We start from the raw sequence: 25,938 nt of genomic DNA on the forward strand, positions 1-25,938 counted from the left end.
ATTAGTCTCGAGTGCTGGTTTGTGGCTCTCGATGATTCAATTTCAGCCTTTTCTAACTTTCTATTGATAAATAATATAAAATTACAAAAAGTTTATATCTCGATTTTTCCAAGTGTTTTTTAAATAGATCAGCAAATCACAGTCTAAGCTTTAATTTTCTCCGGATATAAAGGCATACTGCGTTTGACAAGTTTTGCCAAAAAAATTCAGGTGAGCAGATTTAATTGAGGGCGAAAACTTGTGTGAGGTCGTATTTTGTGAGACATATATCTTATTTTAGTCATCTATTAAAAAGTATTACTTTTTATGTTAAGAGTATTATTTTTTATTGTGAATGTCGGTAGTGTTGACCCGTCTCAAAGATAAAGATTCATGAGACCGTCTCACAAGATATTTACTCCTAATTGAGATAGCATATGTGATATCGAAGCTTTTTAAGATTGAGGACTTCGAGTTGTTTGTGGTTATGTGCTGGCTTTTATGGACAGAAATAGGGGTATCAATCGGGTCGGGTGGGTCGAGTTTCAGGTCAACCCGCGATTTTTTTTCAACCAGAACCCAACCCGAAAACCTCCAACCCGAACACGAATCCGTCTAACCCGACCTGAAACCAGTCTAACCTGACACTAACCCGAACCCACCCAACCCGAACTCGAAAAACCCCAACCCGAATCTGATTTTTTCGTGTTGGATCGTGTCGGGTTGATGGATCGTGTTGCATTTTGCCACCCCTAGACAGAAACAAGTAAAATAAACCATGATTCGTTGGATGATAAAAGAGATTTAGAATTGATCGAGTAGGCTCTTTCTTGGAAGCTTTTCAAGATAATTGTAAGACTTACTCCACCGTAATAGATTCTACAAAGATATTAGGCCATTAGATAATGTATGAAGTTTTGCTTGAAACTTGATTGATGCGATCCGGGTGAAATGGAAGAGCCGGGTCTTGTGCTCCGTCGGACCTGCTATCAAGATAATGAAGGAAATAAGAGCAAGGGAGAGTATATCTGTTATGAAGATATATCTCTGTAATATGGTTCCAGTTGTAACCTGCACACAAGGAAAAAAACTCATGAATGGGCGCCGGAGGGGTGTCCGACGTGGCCACTCCGATGCTTAAGTCAGTGAATGACTCAACAAAAGCCCAATGTAACCAAGTGATGGTTGTGATATTGGTGTAAGAGTGTAGGCAAAAAACTGAATGAATCCCAAATGCAAAGAGATAACCTGGTATTTATAGTAGGGGATGCATTGATGACCTCGGTCTGCGTGCTACCTACTAATTATAGTAGGGCGGCTACATTCTGACATGTCAAATCATACACTAGTCACATCCCGCCTGTCTGACTTTGTCAACCAGTTGGATTAGTGTCAGAGATAAGACGGTCGCCCACATCCTATTCTGCTAGTGTACTCGAGTGCGGTGCTCATATCGAGGTGACCCGGTTAGAATGCCTACCGGGGGCTTATATAAGAGCCCGGGCGTCTGGTTGCCCAGGGAGTAGAGCCCGGGCTTGCACCTGCCTGGCTTAAGAAGAATCCATCCTGCAGATTGACCCTAATTTGGGAATCCATCTGATATCCCAGGTCATCCATGACCCGGGCTCTTACAGAGGTGATGTACTCTCCCTTGCTCTTATTTCCTTCATTATCTTGATAGCAGATTCGACGGAGCACCAGACCCGGCTCTTCCTTCACCCGGATCGCATCATTGATATTAAAGAAGTTTGTGTTTTTTCATATTCGTTACAAGCTATACAGGCCATCAATAGTTTTCCAGTAGACTTTGGGTTCAAATGGATCGCTCACGATGGATATTCAGAACATGCTGGATTCAGATTCTTTCATTTCTGTCCACGGGCAAACCGGGTGGTAGCTCATCGGCTGACTCGTCAAGCCTCTAAATCTTCTTCTTTTTGTGTTTAATGGTGTAATGGTGAACTATTATCAGGGCCGTGCCTATTAAGAGTCAAATGAGTCCAATGACTCAGGCCCATCTCTTTTTTGGGGTCCAAAAATTTTTAAAAAAAATTTATTATATATAATACTAGATAGCCCAAAAAATAAAGGGTTATTTTGGGATTTTAGCCTTGGTCAATACTAATAATTAATTATTGTTATATAAAAAAATATAAGTAAATTAAAACTTAAACATATTTATGAGCAAGTAGTTTTTTTTGAAACGATTGATAAAATGATCTTAACTCGCTTAAAAAACTACTAGTTTATCGGAACATGAAGCAATTTTTTAATTTTATTTTTGGTTGATTTGGCTACATCTGTTATATTACTGATTATTAACTAACTTATATAAATATAGCAATTAGCAAGCACTTGATACAAATTTGTAATGTGTTTTAATTGTACTCGATCACATTCGGGATTGAAATTTATTTGTAGAAACAAATAAATAAGCGCACACACCCAACAATACCATAGGCACATCAGACATCACACAAACTGATCAAAATACTCTTCCACTGTTTTATATTCAACCTTTGGATACAGCTCCGAGGCCTCAACCCCGAACAACGGCTCGATCTCGAAATATGTTTGATCCACCTTCACAAAAATCGAGTGGTTGATTGAGAAATATGAAGACAAGCAAATAGGTTTCAAAAAAGCTCGATTTGAACAGTTTCAAAAACATGAAGAAACATTTGGTTTTTTGTTCAATCTAGAGAGGTTATAACGTGCAGACGATGAAACTTTGTTGAGGTCTTGCAAAAATCTTGAAAATTCTGGCTTATAAAGTTTGTTCTGATATTAATGGGGATGATCTATTTTCAGAGTTGACATTCTTGAGGTACTCATTACCAAGAGAAGCAAAAGAGGCCATTGATGTAGTGAATTACTTGAAGAAAATGGATGAGTGTTTCCCAAATGCTCATATTGCTTATAAAATTTTGTTGATTGTCCCGGTCACAGTAGCAAGTGCAGAGCAAAGTTTCTCAAAGTTAAAGCTCATCAAAACTTTTATCCGATCAACCATGTCACAAGAAAGATTGAATGGATTGGCTATGTTATCGATTGAGAAAGAAATTACTGAACAACTTGATTATACAGACTTGATTAATATTTTTAGCTCTAAAACTGTTAGACATGTTGTTTTTTAGTGATCATTTTGGACATATTTGATATTTTTATTCATTTAGTTTTTCATATTTTCTTTAACGTATTGATTTAATTTGAAAAATTGATATGGAACTAAAAAAAATATGAACACACATTATGATTCGGAGATCTCTTTTTAAAAGTTAGAGGCCCAAATATTGTTAGGATCGGCCCTGACTATTATCTTGGTTAATTAGTATTGTAAATCAAAACATTATGAAGTAATGTAATTGATTTACTTTTTTTTTAAAAAAAAATAGATTAAAACCATCAAAATAACAAGTAAACAATTATTATATTTTTGAGAATGAACGGACGGCAGTATTCTTTATTTATTATCTTATTTATTATTATTGTATTGACAAAATACACTTTATATTCTTGAGTATCCAGATTTATTAAATCGTTTAAACTACTCAATTTTTAAACATTCCAAAATATTTTCACAAATATTTAATTAATAACCTAAAATATTTGTCTAATGACTAAAATATTGATTAGATAGAATATTTTGGTTTTTCAGACAAATAATTAATTAAAATAAAAATTATCTAAAATTAATTTCAACTTGTTTTTTTTTTTACTTGAGCGCTGATCAATAATAATATTGTTTGCACAGACAAAATTATGTGGATATGTCAGGCATGAAATCGTGTCAAGTGTGAAATCCGACTTCTAAAAGCAAGTTATGAAAATCTCGAATCGAATGTTAGTTCTAATTTCTTTGGTAAGCCAAAAAACTAGGAAATTAACTTAAGAAATGGAAGAAAATTCTTGAACAACCATTTTAATTTTGTCATCATGAATTAAAATAAATATTTTTACAACTAGAATCGGAAAAGTTGAAGGAATATATTAAAACTAAAGATATTAAGATAATGAAAACTGAAAATAAGTGAATTAAATGAAGGGACAATTGTATTAAAATCCCTAATACCATTTCAAAGTTTGTGTTCAGGCCCTAGTGTAAAACAAATATATTCTCACTCCCTGACAAAATCATTTCATATGTTTTAACTCCCTTGTAAGCATCAAATTACCTAATTGACCTCATTTTTAATTAAAACCCTTTTTTACCCTTATTTATTTTGTTGAATTCATCTGTATTTGGGATTTTAATACTATTACCCCAATCCCCCATCGGCTTCGTGAGAAGAAATCCCATGGTGGGGGAGCCTGTGTGAAACATCATCTACTTGAAGCTCAAAATCTTGAAGACGTCGTGCAGGAAAAATTCATCGAAGGGAAAATAAAGTGAAGGTGAGTTTCTTTCCTCAAAGTTTCTCATTTTTTTCGTGAAATTCCAACTTTTAGGGCGAGTGAGTTTGTGTTTATTTGTTTCAATTTAATGATTCTTTTATGTTTTTTGATTGTTATTGTGTGTTTTTTATTTTTTTAAATTCATTATTTTTTTTGAATTTCACCGATTGAATTTCGAAAATTTAGGGTTTTGTATTATGATTAGTTTTTAGAATAACGTAAAAGCAATACAAGTATCTTGTGGCCTTAATCATACGACTGCCTTATTTGAATACAAAGCAGTGTAAAGATGAATGCAGAAATTATTTTTAGATTTCTCGATTAATGCAATTTTATCCTCAATTTTTATGTATTAGTTCTTGAATGAGAAAGTTGTTAATTTTGTTTAAAAATTTTCTGAAAAATTATTTAAATTCTTGAAATCTGCATATCAATTACTTTTGTATGTTTTTTGTATTAGATGCAAAATAGAATATGAAAGTGGGTCTTGCAACATGTCGTTTTTGGGTAGCTGTAAATGCAAGAAACAGTTGTTTGTGATTTCAATTTTCAGCGGTTGTAGTTTGATGGACATTTTTTAGAGGCTTGGAAAAAAATGTGCCGAGATTACTCATGAAGCTATGATTCTGCAATACGTAGCCCCCCAACACAAGATGCACGTGACTTTGAACGACGACGATGATGTCCTAAATATGATTCATCTTCATATGTGTATGAAGCTCAGCATGATTGAATTGAGGGCAGAGAGTAAAAACGAACATGTCCGCAACCAAAATATTCGGTGGTAAAATATATTAGATTTATGTCCCTGTTTAGTTTTGATAAATTTTTTATATTTTAATTTATCAAGCATGAAATTGTGCACTAGTTGAGATTATTGTGGTTATATAATTTGTTCTATGTTATGATAATATAAATATGTTTTGTTGCCATGATATGAGTTATTTGACAATACTAATATTATTTACATTCCATACTTTGCATTTTTTTATGTTAAGTTATTTTTGTATCTTGCACTTAACAAGTTTATATCATATTGGTAAGGGTTGATGAGGAAGACAGACAGAGAAATAGTGGTAACGAAGCTGATGAAGCCTCTTTGAGCAATACACTAGATGCTTGGATTAATTGCATTCGTGGTGTAGGTCAAACATTCAAAGATGCTGCTGACTTTAGAAGATGTGTTAAAAATTATGCTGTTGCTACAAGACGTTCATTTTCGTACAGAAAGAATGATAGCGAAAAAGTCACTGTTACTTGTACTGAGACTAGTTGTGGGTGGAGAATTTATGCTTCTAAATACAAAACAGACAATATATTTGCGATCCGAAAATGCAATTTAGAGCATACATGTGGTGAGAATAATCTACGTAGTAGAGGACATCCTAGAGCAGATGCAACATGGATAGCTAATGTGGTGAAAGGCAAACTTATAGGAGAGCCATCTTATCGTCCTTGTACAATTCAAAAAGACTTACAAAGAGATCATGGTGTAGAGTTAAACTATCGCAATGTGTGGAAGGGCAAGGAGTTAGCGATACATGATATTCATGGCACATATAAGGGATGCTATGATAGACTAAGATGGTATTGTCGAGCTGTTAAAGAAACGAATCCTGGAAGTGTTGCTGAGTATGAGATTGATATCGAAACTAACAAATTTAAACGACTGTTCATTTGTTTGCACGCATGTGTAGTTGGTTTTGTTATTGGTTGTAGACCGTTGAATTTTTTGGACGGGACTCATATAAAGAATAAGTTTAAAGGTTGTATCCTACTTGCTGTGTCGAAGGATGTCAATGATGATCTTTTCACAATTGCTTATTCTGTAGTTGACGCGGAGAATGATATTAATTGGGAATGGTTTTGTTATCATCTGAGAAGTGTTTTGCTTTCGTATCAAAGCATTCCATTCAATGTGTACACTTTTTTCTCTGACAGACATCATGGGATTATCAAGGCAGTTAATCTACTATTTACGGGCAGTCACCATGCGTACTGCTTGAGACATTTAGTTGATAATTTTGTGAAAGTGGTACATAATCAATTACTTAATTTTATGTAGACCGATTCTTTTTTTCGTGTATAAATAGATGTATTTATTCTGATTTTTTTGTAACCATTTTACGTGTTGCGAAGCTATCCAAAACATAACAAAAAGCATTGGTCTTCGGTATTCAAAAAAGCTGCTTATGCTCCATCTTTGCAGGAGCATGAACAACATATAAAAAATATCATGGAGTCCATGCCACTTGCTAGGGATTTTATTGTAAATTCTGAACCACAGAGTTGGGCAAAGTGCAGATCATGAAGCAATAGATGGGCTGTTATAAATAATAACATTGCCGAATGTTGGAATAATTGGGTTACAGCAGCTCGTTATCTCCCTATCGTGGGTATGGTGGACCATATACGAGTGCAGATCATGAACATGATGCACCAAAGACGTGAATCAACAGCTATGATGGTTAAAGAATTAAGTCCAAAAAAGGAGAAAGCTATTGGTAGTGTATATGTGGAATCCCGGAAGTTGAGAGTGCGCCGGTCTTGTAATTGGAGGTTTGAAGTAGTCGATGGTGAAAAATCATTTTCTATTGACTTGATAGCCATGACCTGTTCATGTAGATATTGGCAAATCAACAAGCTTCCTTGCAAGCATGCTTGCGCCGCTATTGAGTCGAAGTTGATGTCGTTTTATGATTTTTGCGACAAGTATTTCAAAATGAAATGTACCGCCAAACGTACAGAGGAATTATTAATCCCATCCCAGCGTTTGACATTAATGAGTCTTATCTTGATGATGGAAATGTAATCAATACTCCTGATGTGAGGATTCAGCCTGGTCGTAGGAGAACCAAGAGGATACCATCGCAAATCGAATCACGTGTGTCAAAGTGTAGTCGTTGTCATAACGGAGGACATAACAGACGTAGCTGCAAAGAAGCTATAAACTAGCGGTTATTGTTTCATGAAAATGGTGTTTCAATGTTTTTATTATTACTAACTATCTTACTGTTAGTATATTTCAATATTCAGTATTTTTGTTTATGATTGACACCTGAAATATTTTTCGAAACTTTAACAGGAGAAAGAGAGTGCTGGATGGGGAATCAAGCATGTTGATACTAGTGAGAAGTCGTACGCGTTCGAGTGGAAGCATTGGTGGTTTACGCATTATGTGATTGTTTTGTTTTTGAAAATGTTGGGAAAGAGTTGGTTTGGTTTTCCTTACTGTCATGTTGTTTTAGTGCTTGTTGATATCTTGTATTCTTATATGTTCTCTGGAAAAAAACTTGGACTTTAGGTTGTTGTTTATGTTAATCTTTTAAGTTGGAGAATTTATTATTTTGTTTGTGTTATGTGTTAAGCACTTCAATATGTATTTATATTTATTGTTATTTGTTTCTGGAAGGTTTGGTGTTTCATTTGTTCATTTTTTAATGTTTGGTTTAAGGGGTGTTTCAAATGGTACATATCAATTTTGGACAGATATTTGAGTACAAAAATTTCTTAATTTGGTATATTACGTGCAAATATGAGTACAAATATTAAATAATTAAGTATATTTTGTGCACAAGAAAATTGTACTCATATTATACCGAAAATACAAAATACATGTCCAAATTGGAAGTTGTTTACTATTCAAACTATATTTAATTAATGTAATATTTAGTCATACATTAATATGAACAGAGATTTGAGTACAAAATTTACTTTCTTGTGTATACTATGTGTAAATTGGAGTACAAATATTAAATAATCGAGTATATCTTGAGCTAGAGAAAAAGATATATTTTCGGCCGAAATTGTAGTGTGTCAATTTCAAGATACATAAATTGTCAGATTGAGTATATACGTTAAAGAATCAAGAACAATGTACATATGAATTGAGTACAATGGTTTGTCAATCCAAAACATCGTAGAGTAGTTCATCTATTCATGCCTAAGATCACCAAGTCATTATCCGATGAAGTTCTTGTAATTTTTTAATTTCAAAGTACATAAAATGCCCGATTGAGCATATAAGTTACATAATTCAGGATAATTTAACAGTTTCTTGAGTACAATATTGTTTCCATCGATAAAGTCAAAATAAAATATTCGCCAGAGTTGATGTGTTGTCAATTTCGAGGCACGTAAAATGTCTAATTGAGTATATAAGTTAAATCGGGTATACATGTGTTAAAGTACGTATCATAAGTTATGAGGCACAATTCACAATAAATCGGGAATACATGTGTTTAAATCAGGTATACATGTACATTAATCGAGTACTCAAATTCATGTTAGATGTCAATTTCATGAATTTTATACATCTTCAATTTGAGTACTCGATTTATGTACATGTATACCTGATTTTAACACATGTATACCCGATGTATTGTGAATTGTGCTCTATTTTTCACCGAGTAAAGTAGAAGGGACATCTTAAGGCCTTCGAAATTGACATAATAACGAATACATATGGGATACAATACTTCACCGAGTAAAGTAGAAGGATGAATATCATTTTATAGTACCATCACTTGATGTGTTGTACAAGAACTTCTAAAGCGTACAAGATCACTTCTCTTCTTGCTGTGTTTTCCGGGTGGACATAGGCTATTTTCAAGGTAAATCCAACATATTCATCTATATTTTGATGAAAGTACGTATCATATGTGATGAGGCACATTACACAATAAATCGGGTATACATGTGTTTAAATCAGGTATACATGTACATTAATCGAGTACTCAAATTCATGTTATATGTCAATTTCATGAATTTTATACATCTTCAATTTGAGTACTCGATTTATGTACATGTATACCTGATTATAATAGATGTATACCTGATTTATTGTGAATTGTGCTCTATTTTTTAAAATATATACTCAATCAGACATCTTAAGGTCTTCGGAAATGACATAATAACTAATACATATGGGATACAATACTTCACCGAGTAAAGTAGAAGGATAAATACCATTTTATAGTACCATCACTTGATGTGTTGTACAAGAACTTCTAAAGCGTACAAGATCACTTCTCTTCTTGCTGTGTTTTCCGGGTGGACACAAGTTATTTTCAATATAAATCCAACATATTCATCTATATTTTGATGAAAGTACGTATCATATGTTATGAGGCACATTACACAATAAATTGGGTATACATGTGTTTAAATCAGGTATACATGTACATTAATTGAGTACTCAAATTCATATTATATGTCAATTTCATGAATTTTATACATCTTCAATTTGAGTACTCGATTTATGTACATGTATACCCGATTTATTGTGAATTGTGCTCTATTTTTTAAAAAATATACTCGATCAGACATCTTAAGGTCTTCGGAATTAACATAATAACGAATACATATGAGATATAATACTTCACCGAGTAAACTAGAAGGATGAATATCATTTTATAGTACCATCACTTGATGTGTTGTACAAGAATATCTAAAGCGTACAAGATCACTTCTCTTCTTGCTGTGTTTTCGGGGTGGACATAGGTTATTTTCAAGGTAAATCCAACATATTCATCTATATTTTGATGAAAGTACATATCATATGTTATGAGCCACATTACACAATAAATCGGGAATACATGTGTTTAAATCAGATATACATGTACATTAATCGAGTACTCAAATTCATGTTATATGTCAATTTCATGAATTTTATACATCTTCAATTTGAGTTCATGATTTATGTACATGTATACCTGATTTTAACACATGTATACCCAATGTATTGTGAATTGTGCTCTATTTTTTAAAATATATACTCAATAAGACATCTTAAGGTCTTTGTAATTGACATAATAACAAATACATATGGGATACAATACTTCACCGAGTAAAGTAGAAGGATGGATATCATTTTATAGTACCATCACTTGATGTGCTGTACAAGAACTTCTAAAACGTACAAAATCACTTCTCTTCTTGTTGTGTTTTCCGGGTGGACATAGGTTATTTTCAAAGTAAATCTAACATATTCATCTATATTTTAATGAAAGTACGTATCATATGTTATGAGGCACATTACACAATAAATCGAGTATACATGTGTTTAAATCAGGTATACATGTACATTAATCGAGTACTCAAATACATGTTATATGTCAATTTCATGAATTTTATACATCTTCAATTTGAGTACTCGATTTATGTACATGTATACCTGATTATAACATATGTATATCCGATTTATTGTGAATTGTGCTCTATTTTGTAAAATATATACTCAATCAGACATCTTAAGGTCTTCGGAATTGACATAATAACTAATATATATGGGATACAATACTTCACCGAGTAAAATAGAAGGATGAATATCATTTTATAGTACGATCACTTGATGTGTTGTACAAGAACTTCTAAAGCGTACAAGATCACTTCTCTTCTTGCTGTGTTTTCCGGGTGGACACATGTTATTTTCAAGATAAATCCAACATATTCATCTATATTTTGATGAAAGTACGTATCATATGTTATGAGGCACATTACACAATAAATTGGGTATACATGTGTTTAAATCAGGTATACATGTACATTAATCGAGTACTCAAATTCATATTATATGTCAATTTAATGAATTTTATACATCTTCAATTTGAGTATTCGATTTATGTACATGTATACCCGATTTATTGTGAATTGTGCTCTATTTTTTAAAATATATACTTAATCAGACATCTTAATTCAATTTGTATGGAATACCATTTTGGCATTTTTTATTTTCAAATATCATTTTATAGTACCATCACTTAATGTGTTGTACAAGAATTTCTAAAGCGTACAAGATCACTTCTCTTCTTGCTGTGTTTTCGGGGTGGACATAGGTTATGTTCAAGGTAAATCCAACATATTCATCTATATTTTGATGAAAGTACGTATCATATGTTATGAGGCAAATTACAAAATAAATCGGGAACATGTGTTTAAATCAGATATACATGTACATTAATCGAGTACTTAAATTCATGTTATATGTCAATTTCATGAATTTTATACATCTTCAATTTGAGTACATGATTTATGTACATGTATACCTGATTTTAACACATGTATACCAGATTTATTGTGAATTGTGCTCTATTTTTTAAAATATATACTCAATCAGACATCTTAAGGTTTTCGGAATTGACATAACAACGAATACATATGGGATACAATACTTCACCGAGTAAAGTAGAAGGATAGATATCATTTTATAGTACCATCACTTGATGTGTTGTAAAAGAACTTCTGAAGCGTACAAGATCACTTCTCTTCTTGTTATGTTTTCCGGGTGGACATAGGTTATTTTCAAGGTAAATCCAATACATTCATCTATATTTTGATGAAAGTACGTATCATATGTTATGAGGCACAATTCACAATAAATCGGGAATACATGTGTTTAAATCAGGAATACATGTACATTAATCGAGTACTCAAATTCATGTTAGATGTCTATTTCATGAATTTTATACATCTTCAATTTGAGTACTCGATTTATGTACATGTATACCTGATTATAACAGATGTATACCCAATTTATTGTGAATTGTGCTCTATTTTTTAAAATATATACTCAATCAGACATCTTAAGGTCTTCGAAATTGACATAATAACGAATACATATGGGATACAATACTTCACCGAATAAAGTAGAAGGATGGATATCATTTTATAGTACCATCACTTGATGTGTTGTACAAGAACTTCTAAAGCGTACAAGAACACTTCTCTTCTTGCTGTGTTTTCCGGGTGGACATAGGTTATTTTCAAAGTAAATCTAACATATTCATCTATATTTTAATGAAAGTACGTATCATATGTTATGAGGCACATTACACAATAAATCGAGTATACATGTGTTTAAATCAGGTATACATGCACATTAATCGAGTACTCAAATTCATGTTATATGTCAATTTCATGAATTTTATACATCTTCAATTTGAGTACTCGATTTATGTACATGTATACCTGATTATAACAGATGTATACCCAATTTATTGTGAATTGTGCTCTATTTTTTAAAATATATACTCAATCAGACATCTTAAGGTCTTCGAAATTGACATAATAACGAATACATATGGGATACAATACTTCACCGAGTAAAGTAGAAGGATGGATATCATTTTATAGTACCATCACTTGATGTGTCGTACAAGAACTTCTAAAGCGTACAAGAGCACTTCTCTTCTTGCTGTGTTTTCCGGGTGGACATAGGTTATTTTCAAGGTAAATCCAGCATATTCATCTATATTTTGATGAAAGTACGTATTAAATGTTATGAGGCACATTACACAATAAATCGAGTATACATGTGTTTAAATCAGGTATACATGCACATTAATCGAGTACTCAAATTCATTTTATATGTCAATTTCATGAATTTTATACATCTTCAATTTGAGTACTCGATTTATGTACATGTATACCTGATTATAACAGATGTATACCCGATTTATTGTGAATTGTGCTCTATTTTTTAAAATATATACTCAATCAGATATCTTAAGGTCTTCGGAATTGACATAATAACTTCATCGGATAATGACTTGGTGATCCTAGCATGAATAGATGAACTACTCTACTTTGTACTCGACTCATGTGTTCATTGTACTCAATTTAAGCGTACATTTTACTCAATATATATGTACATTGTAATCAATTCATGTGTATATTGTGCTCAATTTGTGTGTACATTGACCTCGATTAGTTAAATAATATTGTGAGTTTACTAATGTATGACTAAATATTAGATTAGTTAGATATACTCGATTATTTAACATTTATACTCAAAGTTACACATAATATACCCAATAAAGCAATTTTTGTACTCAATTTTCTTTTCTAAATTGATATGTACCATTTAAAATATCACGTAAATCAAAATCTGAAAAGTGAACAAATGATACACCAAACTTTCCCAGAAACAAATAAATTTTAACAGAAATAGATATTGAAATGCGTAACAGCTAACACAAACACGATAATAATCAATTTTTGTGTCTTCATTACATAATTTAAACCAAAAATTAAACATAGACTTGAAATGTTCAAAATCCAGTACTACTGTAACTTATTAACCATCAGAATAGTGAGGAGTAATTAATTACTCAAACTTGTTTTTCAACAATCCATTTTCATCAGATAATATTGTGGCTGCCAAACGTGCTCGATAAGTGTCCATATTCACATCCTGTGCATAGCTCCAGATCTCATCTGTGTCACGGGCTAGACGTACACTCCAACCACATGCATGCATAGACACCACAATCGAGGGTTGCACCTTATTGACGACAAGGTTCTCTTAACACTGGCACACTTACAAGGTTGAATCCCCATAAGTGACGTATGGAACCAGCCAAAAACTGTCTGCAACAAACAATACTTTCAAAATTTAATCTTAATTTGTATTTACATAAACTTTGAACATTTCAAAATAAACTTACATAAATTTTGGCTTTCCCAACTGAGAACGGATCATGCATGGAGTTCCACAGTTTAAATATCCCTTCATCTCTTTTGTAAACCAACAAAAACCAATGCCACATGTCATTCATAGGGAAAATGATGTATCTGCATCTTCTAAATAATTCTCCAGTCATTTCCTGCAGTCTAGCCATCGTAAAAGATGTCATTAGTGAAAGAAAAGCTCCATAATCATCCCGACGTACCATCGATCTTTTCCCATGTTGTTCCCATTTCGTAAGGACTTCTTTCTACACATTCAAGAACACATATACTCATTTATCTTAATATAGTAAAACGAAAACAAAAAAAAAACGCAAAACTCGTACTGCTACGAACCTGCACCATTGTGTCCATGTAATAAATCTCAAATCCATGCTGCAAACTTTGTTTTTGCATAATTCTCATGTAAACATTAACTATCTCAGACTCAACAGGATCACCAAAAAGAAATTGACATAATATCGGTCCACTTAAACTCATAACCGTATCTTTCCAAACGACAACACTACAAAATAGAAAATTCAATTTCATTAAAAAAAATTAGGACACATTATTACGAAAATAAGAAGAAGAAACATACGGAAGATCAACATACTCCAACTCTTTTCTAGCAAGAAATTTTGTCAACAATTTTCTCTTTTCATCATCAGTTTCTTCATGTCCACAGAAATCTGATCTACCTTGAAACTCATCCATGGCAACCTTGCCAGGAGTATTGCCTTTCTTCTCAACGTTTATAACTTCCTGTCCAAAAGCGGCGATATATTCAGCAATAGAACAGAAAATCCAAACATCAATAACAACAATAGTACTGAAAAACAGAAAAACTAAATTAAACTTAATACAATCGATTTGGAAATAATTGACATTTCATTTACCAATTTTGTCACCTTCCTCTTACGTCTTGGTGTTGAGCTAGGTGGAGTCACAAACATGGAACCTTTTTTTTCTTCACACGATCATCCCTAGCCCTCACATGATCCACAATTGAAGATTGAGAAATAGTTTTCTTCTCCACTTCAGAAGTAGCAACAAAACTACCACCAATGCTCTCATCAACCGTCTCATTCAAAGAATGAGATTCATCTAACTCTTTCTTTTCTTTAACCAAATCAGAAACAACTGCATTTACCACTATGTCAACAAAATCACCAAAGTTAGCTCTTGCATCATGTGGTGACTCAAAAGTCATATTTTCTTCTGTTTTATCAACTTTTTCCTCAGATTCAACAACATTGTCACGTTTATCCGCCACAAACCTTTTTCCCTTCATTCTACGTCGAACCTTTTCACCCTCTAATTCAGCACATCTCTTTCTCAGTATCTTTAAATCATTCATTTGTTTCATGACAAGTTTCTCAAAACGTTTTACTTCAGATCTATTCGTTTCTTGGTTTAAAACAAGATTCATGTCCATTAACAACTTCTCCTCCTCAAAAAATGGATGTATCGACAGAATCTATTCACAAATAAAAATAAATACAACTGTCAATCAACTAAACATTAATTTTGCACAACTAGATTAATAAACTAAAATAATTATAAGTACCTGAGTTGAATCTATGCGTTTCAACAATGTTTCAGTGCCAGCTGCATTTAGTGGGATCTTGCTTTTCCCCCAACAAAACAACCGAGGGTACACATTTAAACCACACTTTACTCCTAAAACTGGGACTTTCTCATATAAACAAGCTTAAAACAAAAAATAAAATAAAAATTAATGACAAATACTAAGATCATAATTAGTAAAGCTGAAAACTCACTATCAATCCAACCGTGCATCCATCAACATAAAGTTTTTTCCCGATTTGACATATTTCTCGATATAAAAATCGGAAGGCAGCATCTCCCCAGGCATATTTAAAAAATATCGTAAGATCATCGAAATAAGGAAATATAAATCCAGGAGTGATATATTGCCCGTGGGAAATATTATGCAATTGAAAATGAACAAAATGAAAGTTCTCACAAAATCATCAATATCACATTCATCGTCACTTCTTGCAAGGAAAATCAATTTTTCATAAATGCCTATTCGGTTGGCATTGGTGACCTTGCCGTCAAAATGACGTGTCAAAAATTTGGACTCCAGTTTCAAGTCCAAGTCAACTGGTTGTCCAATGTGATGTAGGCCGAGCACAATAGAGAAATTAGCTGATTTGAAAGGGATGGTAATGTTATCACCAACAAAAAAATAACACGAATCACCCTGAAATCTGTTCAGAAAATAATCGATCCGCCCACTACTAATAGCAAGGACTGGCATATCAATCCATTTGGCGAAATGAGTATAATTTATCCGACTCATATGCTGCTCACCTAGAATTGGCTTCAATTCTCCCATCACAGTTTTAAAATAAGGAGGGGAATATCGTTAAAAATATTCTTTACCACTCTTCTTCTCGTGATAATCATGAATTAGTTTGTCTTCTGCTGTAGTTTCTACATTAAAAAACATAAAACAATTATACAATAACTATTAGAAACACAATTACAAAAAAGAATAAGAAACAGAACATAATTGCATATACACAAAACAAAAAATAGCAATTTCTTAAAATATTAACAGTACAACTAAACAAAACGAATGAATAACAATATCAAGAACAAAGCCTATAAATTGGGAAAAAAAGTATTCAATAACCTAAAACAAACAATAACAGTTTCAAAACCACAAAAAAGTATCCACAATTAACAATCCCTAGACATTGAGAAAAATGTGGTTCTCGTTCGTACCTTGCTTGGATTTCTCGTTCGTACCTTGCTTGGATTTCTTCGTATTTCTAGTTCTTCGACATTTATTCGAGGTGCTAGCTTCTGCAGATTTGTTTGTCGCCTTTTTCCCCCCCATTTGCTGCGTCTGCTGCGTCTCAGTTCAAGATTTCTCTCTTTCTCACTCACTCGGTCGAAGCAACTCTGTAGAAGAAGAGATAGAAGATATAATACAATAATAAATTAATAGTATCAGTAAAATAGTATAAGGAGGGTAGTAATGGGTTTTAATAAAATATTAGTTTAATTCGGTCTTTTCCCCTTCATTGGGGAGTTTAAACATACAAACAAAATTTGTCAGGCATTGAATATAAATATTTAAACTATTGGGCACTGACCATAAATTTCAGAACTCCAATAGGAATCTATTGGCAATTTGCCGTTAAATGAATTAGAATCGATGAAATTTGCAAATAATTTTGTATTGATTTGTTGATGATGAGTTGTGTAGGATTTCTAATTTTCATTCTCGCTTTGTTCCAAATTCCTCCAAGCAGTTTGGGCCATCTTCCATGATCATTGGTCATACACTACAACAAAAATGACTTTCCGCAGCGTGCAATGCAAAGTTGCAAGCCGTTGAAAATTCATGATTATCCGCGGCGTACATGTGCACGCTGTTAATACTATTATTCACGGCGTGCATATGTACGCCGTTAATACAACTATATGCAGCGTGCAATGTACGCCGTTAATATTCATAAAACATATAAAATTTAGCGACGGTTTTTGACAAACCCGTCGCCTATTTGCGACAGTTAAAAACCGACAAAACCGTCGCTACTTTAGCGACGATTTATACTCCGTCGCTAAATTAACGACGGTCTTTAACTTTAGCGACGCTAAATTTTTAGTAAAAATAAAAAAAATTAATTTTGTAATTTAGTAAATTTTTTGAAAAAAAATACAATACAACTATGATAACAATAGTCATGATCTTAACTAACACATAAAAAATTAACCAAAAATTAAAACAAAAAAGGTAACTAAATCGAAACTTAAATCGTATAAGTGAGAGAAATTTGAAGTGTTGAGAAGTGGTGCATAGGAAATGGAACGAAAATCCGATATTTATAGATAATTTGGGACTATTAGCGACAGTTGCCCAATAAATCGTCGCTAATAGCGACAGTTAAAATAGAATCGTCGCTAATAGCGACGGTTATTATTTAAACCGTCGCTAATTTACTATCGGCGACGGTTTCAAAAAACTGCGCTAAAAGCGACGGTGATTTTATTAAACCGTCGCCAATTTTAAATCGGCGACGGGTTATTGTAAACAGTCGCTAAATGTTATATAAACCGTCGCAAATTTAAAGTCGCGACTGTTTTACTAAAACCGTCGCTAATATTAAATTTCGGACCCATTTTCCGCAGCGTGCTAATAATATGCAAGCCGTGAATGATATTATCGACGGCGTGCGATTAATGTACGCCGTTAATGTATAAACATTAATTTTTTTAAAAAAAATGATTTACTTTTAACAGCGCACATAAACATGCACGCTGTTAATAATACTATTAACGGTGTGCCTTTATTGTGCGTTGCGAAAATATAATTTATTAACAGCACACATAAATGCATGCTGCAGATATTACTATCTGCAGCGCGCTTTTAATGCACGCTGTTATTTCTTTCAAGTGCAACACTATGAACAACGCACATATAGGTGCACGCCGTGAAAAGTAGTTTCCGCAGCGTGCTTTTAATACACGTTGTTGATGACGTGCTGCGGAAAATCATTTTTCTTGTAGTGATAGATCGTGTCTCAACTTCCACAACGTGTGCGGACTTAAGGTCCAACTTTTCAAATGGGCTCTAGTTTTTTTATTTGGGGTGGCAGAATTTGGGCCTAACAAATTGTTGGATCGAACACTTGTCACTTTATCAAAATTTATAACTGATGGTAACGATGCAACTCAAATCTTTTAAACTTACAACAGTTCATGCATCATGTTTCGATTGCTCTACCCAGCATGGACAATTATTGTATTAAAAATCTCCCTTTCAATAATTTCACTCTTCACAATCAATGAGAATCGAACTCTTGACCTTGATCTGATATCAAATATAAGACCGAGTGTTTGCCGCTTTACTAAAAGCTACAACTGATTGTAAAAATGCAACTCAAATATTTTAAATCGTAAAACAGCTCAAATACTCTGTTTCGATTGTTGTACCTAACAGAGACAATTATTGTACTCAACACAAATGCCCATGTAGCCAATTTGTCCAATGTGCCGATTTGGCTATTTTATAACTGTTCTTACCTTTGCTACTTGATTTCTCTAGTTCTCTTCAATTCACATAGATGCCCAAAGTTCAATTCTCAAAGTTTTATGAAGGAATAACTCAATCTCCATGCTCTCATCTTCTATATCCACTTGATAGAATCAAATTCACAGAATTCTTACCTCATCACGCTTTCCTTTCAAATCCTCCAAGCTCCAAGATTCTCCTTAAGTTATATTTTTCTTCCCACACTCTCGCATGCCTTTCAATTCATTGCTTCATTCCCCCGCCCACTAAAAAGCCGTTGCGCTTCCACCTCTCTTGCCATAGCCCGCAACATTACCAACACGTAGTCTACATCATCCACATCCAGTCGTGGAACTCCAGGGAACAAGTAAATTTCTTGTCCTCCTCAATTTTCCATGGCATATATGCACCTTAAATTTTCAACATTTTTTCATCTACTTGTTTGTAAGGTGTTTGATATACTTCCTAATATATAAATGAGGCTTATATATTTCATACTTTATGATTCAAAGTTTGACCAGAGATATTTGGCTAATTCATTGGCTTCTAGTTTGAACTCCATTTTTTTTGTTCATGCATTCATATATACTCATTTCTTTTGTAAAAGAGACATAATGAATCCACATTTAATATGTAGAAACACAACTATATAAACTTGAAGATTTAGGATTAACATATTATTCATGTCCCCAATAATTTATTAATGTACTTAGTTGATGCAATGAACTCCCTCAACAGTATTCATCATCTAATTCTTTCAATCTTTCTAAGTAGAAGTTGTCTTAGAAATCCATACTTATCTCGTGAAAGATCATTATATGAATATGAAAAATCATAAATCATGTGTCTTTCATGTCAAATATCTACTGAGTGCATTCTTTTCCAGTTGTTCGTGAACCTACTGACTTTGCAACATCATTTCTCCTTTTTCATTGTTTACTCGCTTCTTTGGCGGCATGGTCCCACTGGGCGTGCCAAAACTGTTTGCACAGAAAAATTATGCGGGCGTGCTAGGCATGAAATTGTGTCAAGTGTATGAAATCCGACTTTTAAAAACATGCGATGTGAATCTAAAATCGATCGTTAGTTATAACTCTCTCAGTAAGCCACAAAATTAGGAAATTAACTTAAGAAATGAAATGTAAAATCATGAAGAACAACAAATTACACTTCTTCATCATGAACGGTAATAGAAATTTTTACAATTAGAATTAGAAAAGTTGATGGAATACGCTAAATCTAAGGAAATCAAGCTAATGAAAATTGAAAATAAACGAGTTAAATGAAATAAAATCGATGAAATTTGCAGAGAAATTTTTATTGATTTGTTGGTGATGAGTTGTGTAGAGTATCTGATTTTCATCCTCACTTTGTCATAGATTCCCCCAAGCAGTTTGGCTCATCATTTTCTACGATCGTGTCTCAACTTTATCAATGTATGCTGACATAAGGTCTAATTTCTCAAACTAACCAAAAGTATTTTATTTGCATACTTTAGAAAGTCAAAAAGTTATTTTTATTAATATATTATCATTATTAATATAGAATATTCAAATTTTTTATATTAACTGTTTTTTGGTTTTTAAAACATGTTGAAGTTTATTTGAAACACTAATTTTCTTAATAACGAGAAAATAAATTATAATAAATATTTCAATAGTTAAAGTTTTTTATAACAATTAATTTTTTTATTTATAATATGCCAATTTATTATTTTAAAAAATAAATATTCTTAGTAATGTGGCCAATAATCATTGTTCAGAAAATAAAAATGAAATTAAATAGCTGATAGTGAAATATTATTCGCATTTGATAACAATCCAAGAGTCGTCGGAATGAACGATTCAGAGCCATCTTTCAGAGAAAAGCTTTGACAGATTTTTCATCTGGTCACTTAAATCTTCCCTTCATCGAAACGTTGGTTAGAATCATGATTTTTTTTGGCTTTAATGAATATGATTTATCTGCAGATTTTTCAAGTTACTTAGTCTAGATTAATGTGCCCCCCTTTTTCGCTGTTTTGTATATAATTTATTTTGGTTTGAATTTATATGTAGACTTTGCATTTCGGAGATTTGGTTATTTATGACGGACATGAGATGGTTGGTCAACGATTTATTGCTACTCGGGATTTTGATTGCCTGGGTTGTGGAATTTGGAAATTGTTCTCAATTTGAATTCCAAAATGATCGAATTTATTACGGACTGATGAGTGTTAAAGTTAGATATTAAGGTTTTGACGATTCTATTTGTCGGTATTGGTATTAGGTTACGAAATTTGTTGTTTTGATTGGTCATCTTGGATTGAACTAATGCTAAAGATTCACTTAATATTTTTATCCTTTTGCCTTGACGGTTTATTATTCTTGAAGAGTTGTAGCTGTCTGTTATCATGATAATTGTTCATTTTACTGTGCTGGGATCTGTTTTCTAACGACTGAAATTTTGAAGTGCTGAGTTTCCTGAAAATGTGTTAGAGAAACAAGAAAGAAAATCACGAAACTTCTGTTTCCTTTTGAATTGATTGTCAGGTTGGTTTTGTCCACGAAACACAGAGAAGGTTTTACTATTGAAATGTACTGACCGAATGAAGTGGATTATAATAGCCTGCCTTGTGTTACTTGACCAGGGGTTCAGGACAATGATTATGTGTGCTGGGTGAAGTGTTGGAAAATTCTGCGGCATTTGAGTGACTTAACCTTATCAGGCATTTGGTTTTGGCATTGATAGGAAGGGGTCTGAAGATATTTTTACTGGTCTGTTGTCCCATGTCATCGAAGTGTTGCCGTGTCCGTTCGGTGGACTTGGATGGCTCTGCCCTTATTGGGACTTCAACGTAAAAGCCAACCCAACAAAGCCTCTTTGTTAATGGAGCGAGCCGATACCCACAACGATAATGAACATGTTATTGAAATTACTAGTGGCAGTGACGCTTCTTCATCTGGTTTGTCCCATGACAGGCCGTTTGGGGCCTCGGAGCAGCAACATAGTGAAAATCAACCTAGTGCTAGCTCAAGAGTTCCTGTTTATCAACCCCCGGTTTTTTCTGCCAATGGATCAACCACAAGGAACACATTACAGATGCGAAGAGGAAATAATCGTGGCCGCCAAAGGAGTCCACTAAATTCTGGTTTATGGATATCAGTTGAGCTACTGTTGACTATAAGCCAAATTATTGCAGCTATTATTGTGTTGTCTCTGTCAAAGCACGAAAAGCCAGGTGCTCCTTTGAAAACATGGATCGTGGGTTATGCATCTGGCTGTTTGGCGATCCTACCTCTTCTATATTGGCGTTTTAATTATCGGAACCAGAGTTCTGAACAGGTTTCATTTCAACTTCGTCAGGATTCTTCTCAGGGCAACAATATGACTGGCTCTTTGACAGGGAGAGTCATGGGAGGAGAAGATCGCCGGCCAACTGGTACAGCAGCCAGAGGCACTCAAAGTAATGGTTTACCAAATTCTAGGTATGCAGGATGTTTGTTCTAATTACCATGTTTAAGCCTTTTATCTCATTGTCCCTGTCTTATGTGATATTTTTATAATGAAAAAGAAATTTATTAATAAACGTTCAATTTATAATCGAAAGGATAAGGAATCCTTCTTGCCAATTTTTTGAGGAATAAGGAGACAACGCAATTAGGGTACCTAATTTTAACACAATCATATGACACGATATTGACTTAGATTAATATAGCTTGCTGGCCAATAGCAATGAGCTAAACGGGATTTTTAAGATCTTTATCCTAATGTGCCCAAAGTAAGATAAAATATTTTATGTTCTCCCACAATTGAGATGCATTTACTCGAGGTCCTTCTAAGATTTTTCTTTTCACAACTTCCGAATAGTTGCTAAATCACCATCTTCCATGATTTTATGAATTTTTTCACTCATCAATTCTATAAAAGTGTTTTTTTCCCTGGCCGTACCCAATGAAAACCCAATTGCTTTAAAATCTTATACAATATAAATATTTTGAACCTGCTAGAGAGAGATTTGATCTCAGGTTTCATTGTTGCCTTTGTTTGGCTGGCAACTTGGGGATTCTGTCAAATGGAGTTTTTTCTGTTTTGTAATGAGTATTCAATCTATTAAGTGATGGTAATATCCCATTGAAAGCTTGTACTTTGATAGGAAGAGAGGTTTTCCTAATGGGGGAAAAAGTTTGTATGAGGATAAAGTTAGACCAGCACACAGTTCTTTCTATTAGCCACTAAGAATTTGGACATAGGATATATGGTTTAATTCAAGATGGTATTGTGGTTGTTAAAGAATAACATGTTTCTGGGTCCATGTATGCATTCTCTTGCCTCTGTACTCATTCATAAATGGAAAACGAATAAACTTTCTCCTGCTTTTTCTCCTGGGAAATTTGTTTTCTGGGTGCTTTTATTTGTTTCATCTCCAGTTAAATCATCACCAGTTGTGTATCTTAGCAAGGCTGTACATCTTCTATCTTTAGCAACGAGCTAAACATCTATTAGTGTGATATTCATGAGGTAATATTTTACCGTGATCTTCCAGGGGTGAGAAATTTATGAAGGTTTATCAGTGACTCTTTGCCTTGTTCTGCTTAACTGTTTTTAGGAAAGTGCTTTAACATCGATATCTTTGCTACAGTTAAAATTGTTAACTGATTCGTATGCATCAAAAAAGTATTCATGTTGAACTTAATGCTTTGCGACCATGAAGTTGATAATTACATTGTGGTGAACTAAATTCTCCATCCTTATTTTTGCAGGCTTAAGGCGTTCGTCGAATACTTCAAGATGGGTTTGGATTGTTTCTTTGCTGTTTGGTTTGTTGTTGGGAATGTTTGGATTTTTGGAGGGCACTCCTCATCCACTGAAGCCCCGAATGTGTACAGGTGCTGCGAGAATACATTTTCTTAGCATATTCGCATTGAGATTTGTTCGGTTTCTTATTTAATTTACAATTTTTTTTTTGGAATTTTTTCACTCACAGATTATGTATAGTATTTCTCACATTTAGCTGTATTGGCTATGCAATGCCTTTCATTCTCTGTGCTACAATTTGCTGCTGCCTTCCTTGTATATTTTCCGTTCTGGGCTTCAGAGAAGATTTGGCTCAGAATAGAGGAGCTACTCCCGAGTCTATTAGTTCTCTGCCAACGTATAAATTTAAAGTTAAGAAAAACAAGAGCAAGGACAGTGTCTCTGGTGCAGCTGAAGGTGGGATAGTGGCTGCTGGAACAGAGAATGAACGTGCAATATCAGGAGAGGATGCAGTATGATTTATTTTATTCTATTCGAATTATTAAATATTGTTGATAAAAATAGCCACATTTGAATGATTGACTACTGTCGCCCCATTTCTTCGTTATTGATGAAAATATGAGGTCAGGATCATGTGAAATCTAATTCATCTCTGTTAAAAACCGTCATGGACTTGAGCCTTATCGCTTCTACTTCTGTCAACGCAACTGCATGTATTCTGGTGTACATTATCTGCTGGACTTGATTTATGTAAATTGCATGATGTTCCTGCAGTCTGTGGCCCTCCAGTTCATTACTCGACCCTGAAAAGTAACTTTGGTTATTCTGATCCACAGGCATGCTGTATCTGCTTAGCCAAGTACCTAAATAATGATGAACTGAGAGAGCTGCCTTGCTTGCATCTATTTCACAAGGAGTGCGTTGACAAATGGCTGAGAATCAATGCATCGTGTCCACTCTGCAAAGCCGAAGTTGGCGAGACCATTTCGAGTTCCCTTATCGAAACAACTGCCAATCTGCGAAATAGCACCATATAATATGAGACTGCTACGAAGAAATATTCAGCTTGGTTTCAATACCAAGGGAGGGAGCCTCACAATGTGTATGCTTCAGTTTAATGATACCCAAAAATTGGTCCCCTTGACTTATGATTTAGGTTACTCTTTATTTGCCTTCAATGATTTCACATATGGCAAATACTTTTCAGTATGATACAAATTGCTGCAAGTTCAACCACACATTCCTGATATATGAAATGGGTTGGAACAAAATGTTTCTTGGTGACAATATGGTTGCTTTAGTTTATTTATTCTATTGTTGGATTACGGTCCTAGCGCTAGATATTATTTCATGATGGATATCTGAACCTTCTTCTTCAGTAAATTAGATTTATCCATATCTATTATTCAAAAAAATTAAAAATATCATGTAAGAGAGGTGTTAAATGAATATAAAAAGTAAAGGGTTATCATGTATGTTATATTAATCCTTAAATATATATAATTTTTAAAATATATTTTTATCAATTATTATCAACAATTCCCTCATCAAAGGACTTATCTGGAAATAAAGCAGCATTTTATACGTACCTTGAGGTGGAGGTATCCAGCGACAAAGATTCTGTGTAGAGGGGGAATCTATCTTTTTCGTGCATGAGAGCTCGATGCCTGAGGAATTAGAGATCGTGGGTCAGATTTGTAACCTTCAAAAATGAAGTTATTTCTTGATATTCTTAAGGCGCCAAGATATTGTTGCAAAAATCGCTGTGTCATCCTCCAAGCCCTGTTCCATGATCACCCAACAAAAGAGATCCATGAAAGTGTGAACAATAAATCTTGCCAACAACGGCCACAAAGCAGTAAATTTCCAAACATCTTTCACAACGTTGCAAAAGCATGAATATTATCCTCGTGCCTTTTATCACACCCAGAGCAGCTTGGGTCTACAGAAATTCCTCGTTTGGCAAGCAGAAAGCATGTAGGCAATGTTTCAGAACAAGCACGCCAAATAAAGATTTTAACGTTAGGCGGTATATTAAGGCTCCACAGTCGCTTGTAACACTTATGTTGCCCGCCACGATCTCTATGACTTCCGTCCACATCAGAACTCCTCACCAAATGATAACCAGATTTCACCTTGTAAGCAACAGAAGAGTCGTAAAACCAGACCATCTCATCATCTCCATCTAGGTTCCCCAGTGGAATGGGACGGACTTCCTCATGGTCAATAAGCCATAGAACTTTTTGAACTATATTCCAATCCCATACTCTATATGGGGTCCTCAGATCACAGATGCGCAGATCATGCACATCCGGGGAAGGAAGAGT

General features: G+C 33.8%; 2 protein-coding genes across 8 annotated transcripts; one reads left to right on the forward strand and one right to left on the reverse strand.

Moving 5' to 3' along the window:
- Positions 1-13,818: 13,818 nt before the first annotated feature.
- LOC140980853 (uncharacterized) lies at positions 13,819-16,693 on the reverse strand. Its single transcript, XM_073446925.1, has 5 exons — positions 16,579-16,693; positions 16,234-16,284; positions 15,392-15,534; positions 14,721-15,301; positions 13,819-14,586 (listed from the first exon to the last, which is right to left on the reverse strand). The coding sequence occupies exons 1-4, from the start codon at positions 16,691-16,693 to the stop codon at positions 14,768-14,770; spliced, it is 843 nt and encodes a 280-aa protein (XP_073303026.1). The 3' UTR covers positions 13,819-14,586; positions 14,721-14,767.
- A 3,958-nt stretch (positions 16,694-20,651) lies between these two features.
- On the forward strand, positions 20,652-24,898 carry LOC140980861 (E3 ubiquitin-protein ligase At4g11680-like). 7 transcript variants are annotated; one of them, XM_073446934.1, is made up of 5 exons: positions 20,652-20,795; positions 21,504-22,341; positions 23,617-23,742; positions 23,841-24,123; positions 24,448-24,898. In XM_073446934.1, the coding sequence occupies exons 2-5, from the start codon at positions 21,683-21,685 to the stop codon at positions 24,646-24,648; spliced, it is 1,269 nt and encodes a 422-aa protein (XP_073303035.1). In that variant the 5' UTR covers positions 20,652-20,795; positions 21,504-21,682; the 3' UTR covers positions 24,649-24,898. The 7 variants fall into 7 exon arrangements, with proteins under 7 accessions (XP_073303035.1, XP_073303038.1, XP_073303036.1 ...); XM_073446937.1 differs by having other exon boundaries at positions 20,667-20,795; positions 21,406-22,341; XM_073446935.1 differs by having other exon boundaries at positions 20,681-20,795; positions 21,247-22,341.
- The last annotated feature ends 1,040 nt before the right edge of the window (positions 24,899-25,938 follow it).

This window comes from Primulina huaijiensis, chromosome 7 (genome assembly GCF_012295235.1).
Source record: "Primulina huaijiensis isolate GDHJ02 chromosome 7, ASM1229523v2, whole genome shotgun sequence".
In the NCBI taxonomy this organism is placed as follows: Eukaryota; Viridiplantae; Streptophyta; class Magnoliopsida; order Lamiales; family Gesneriaceae; genus Primulina; species Primulina huaijiensis.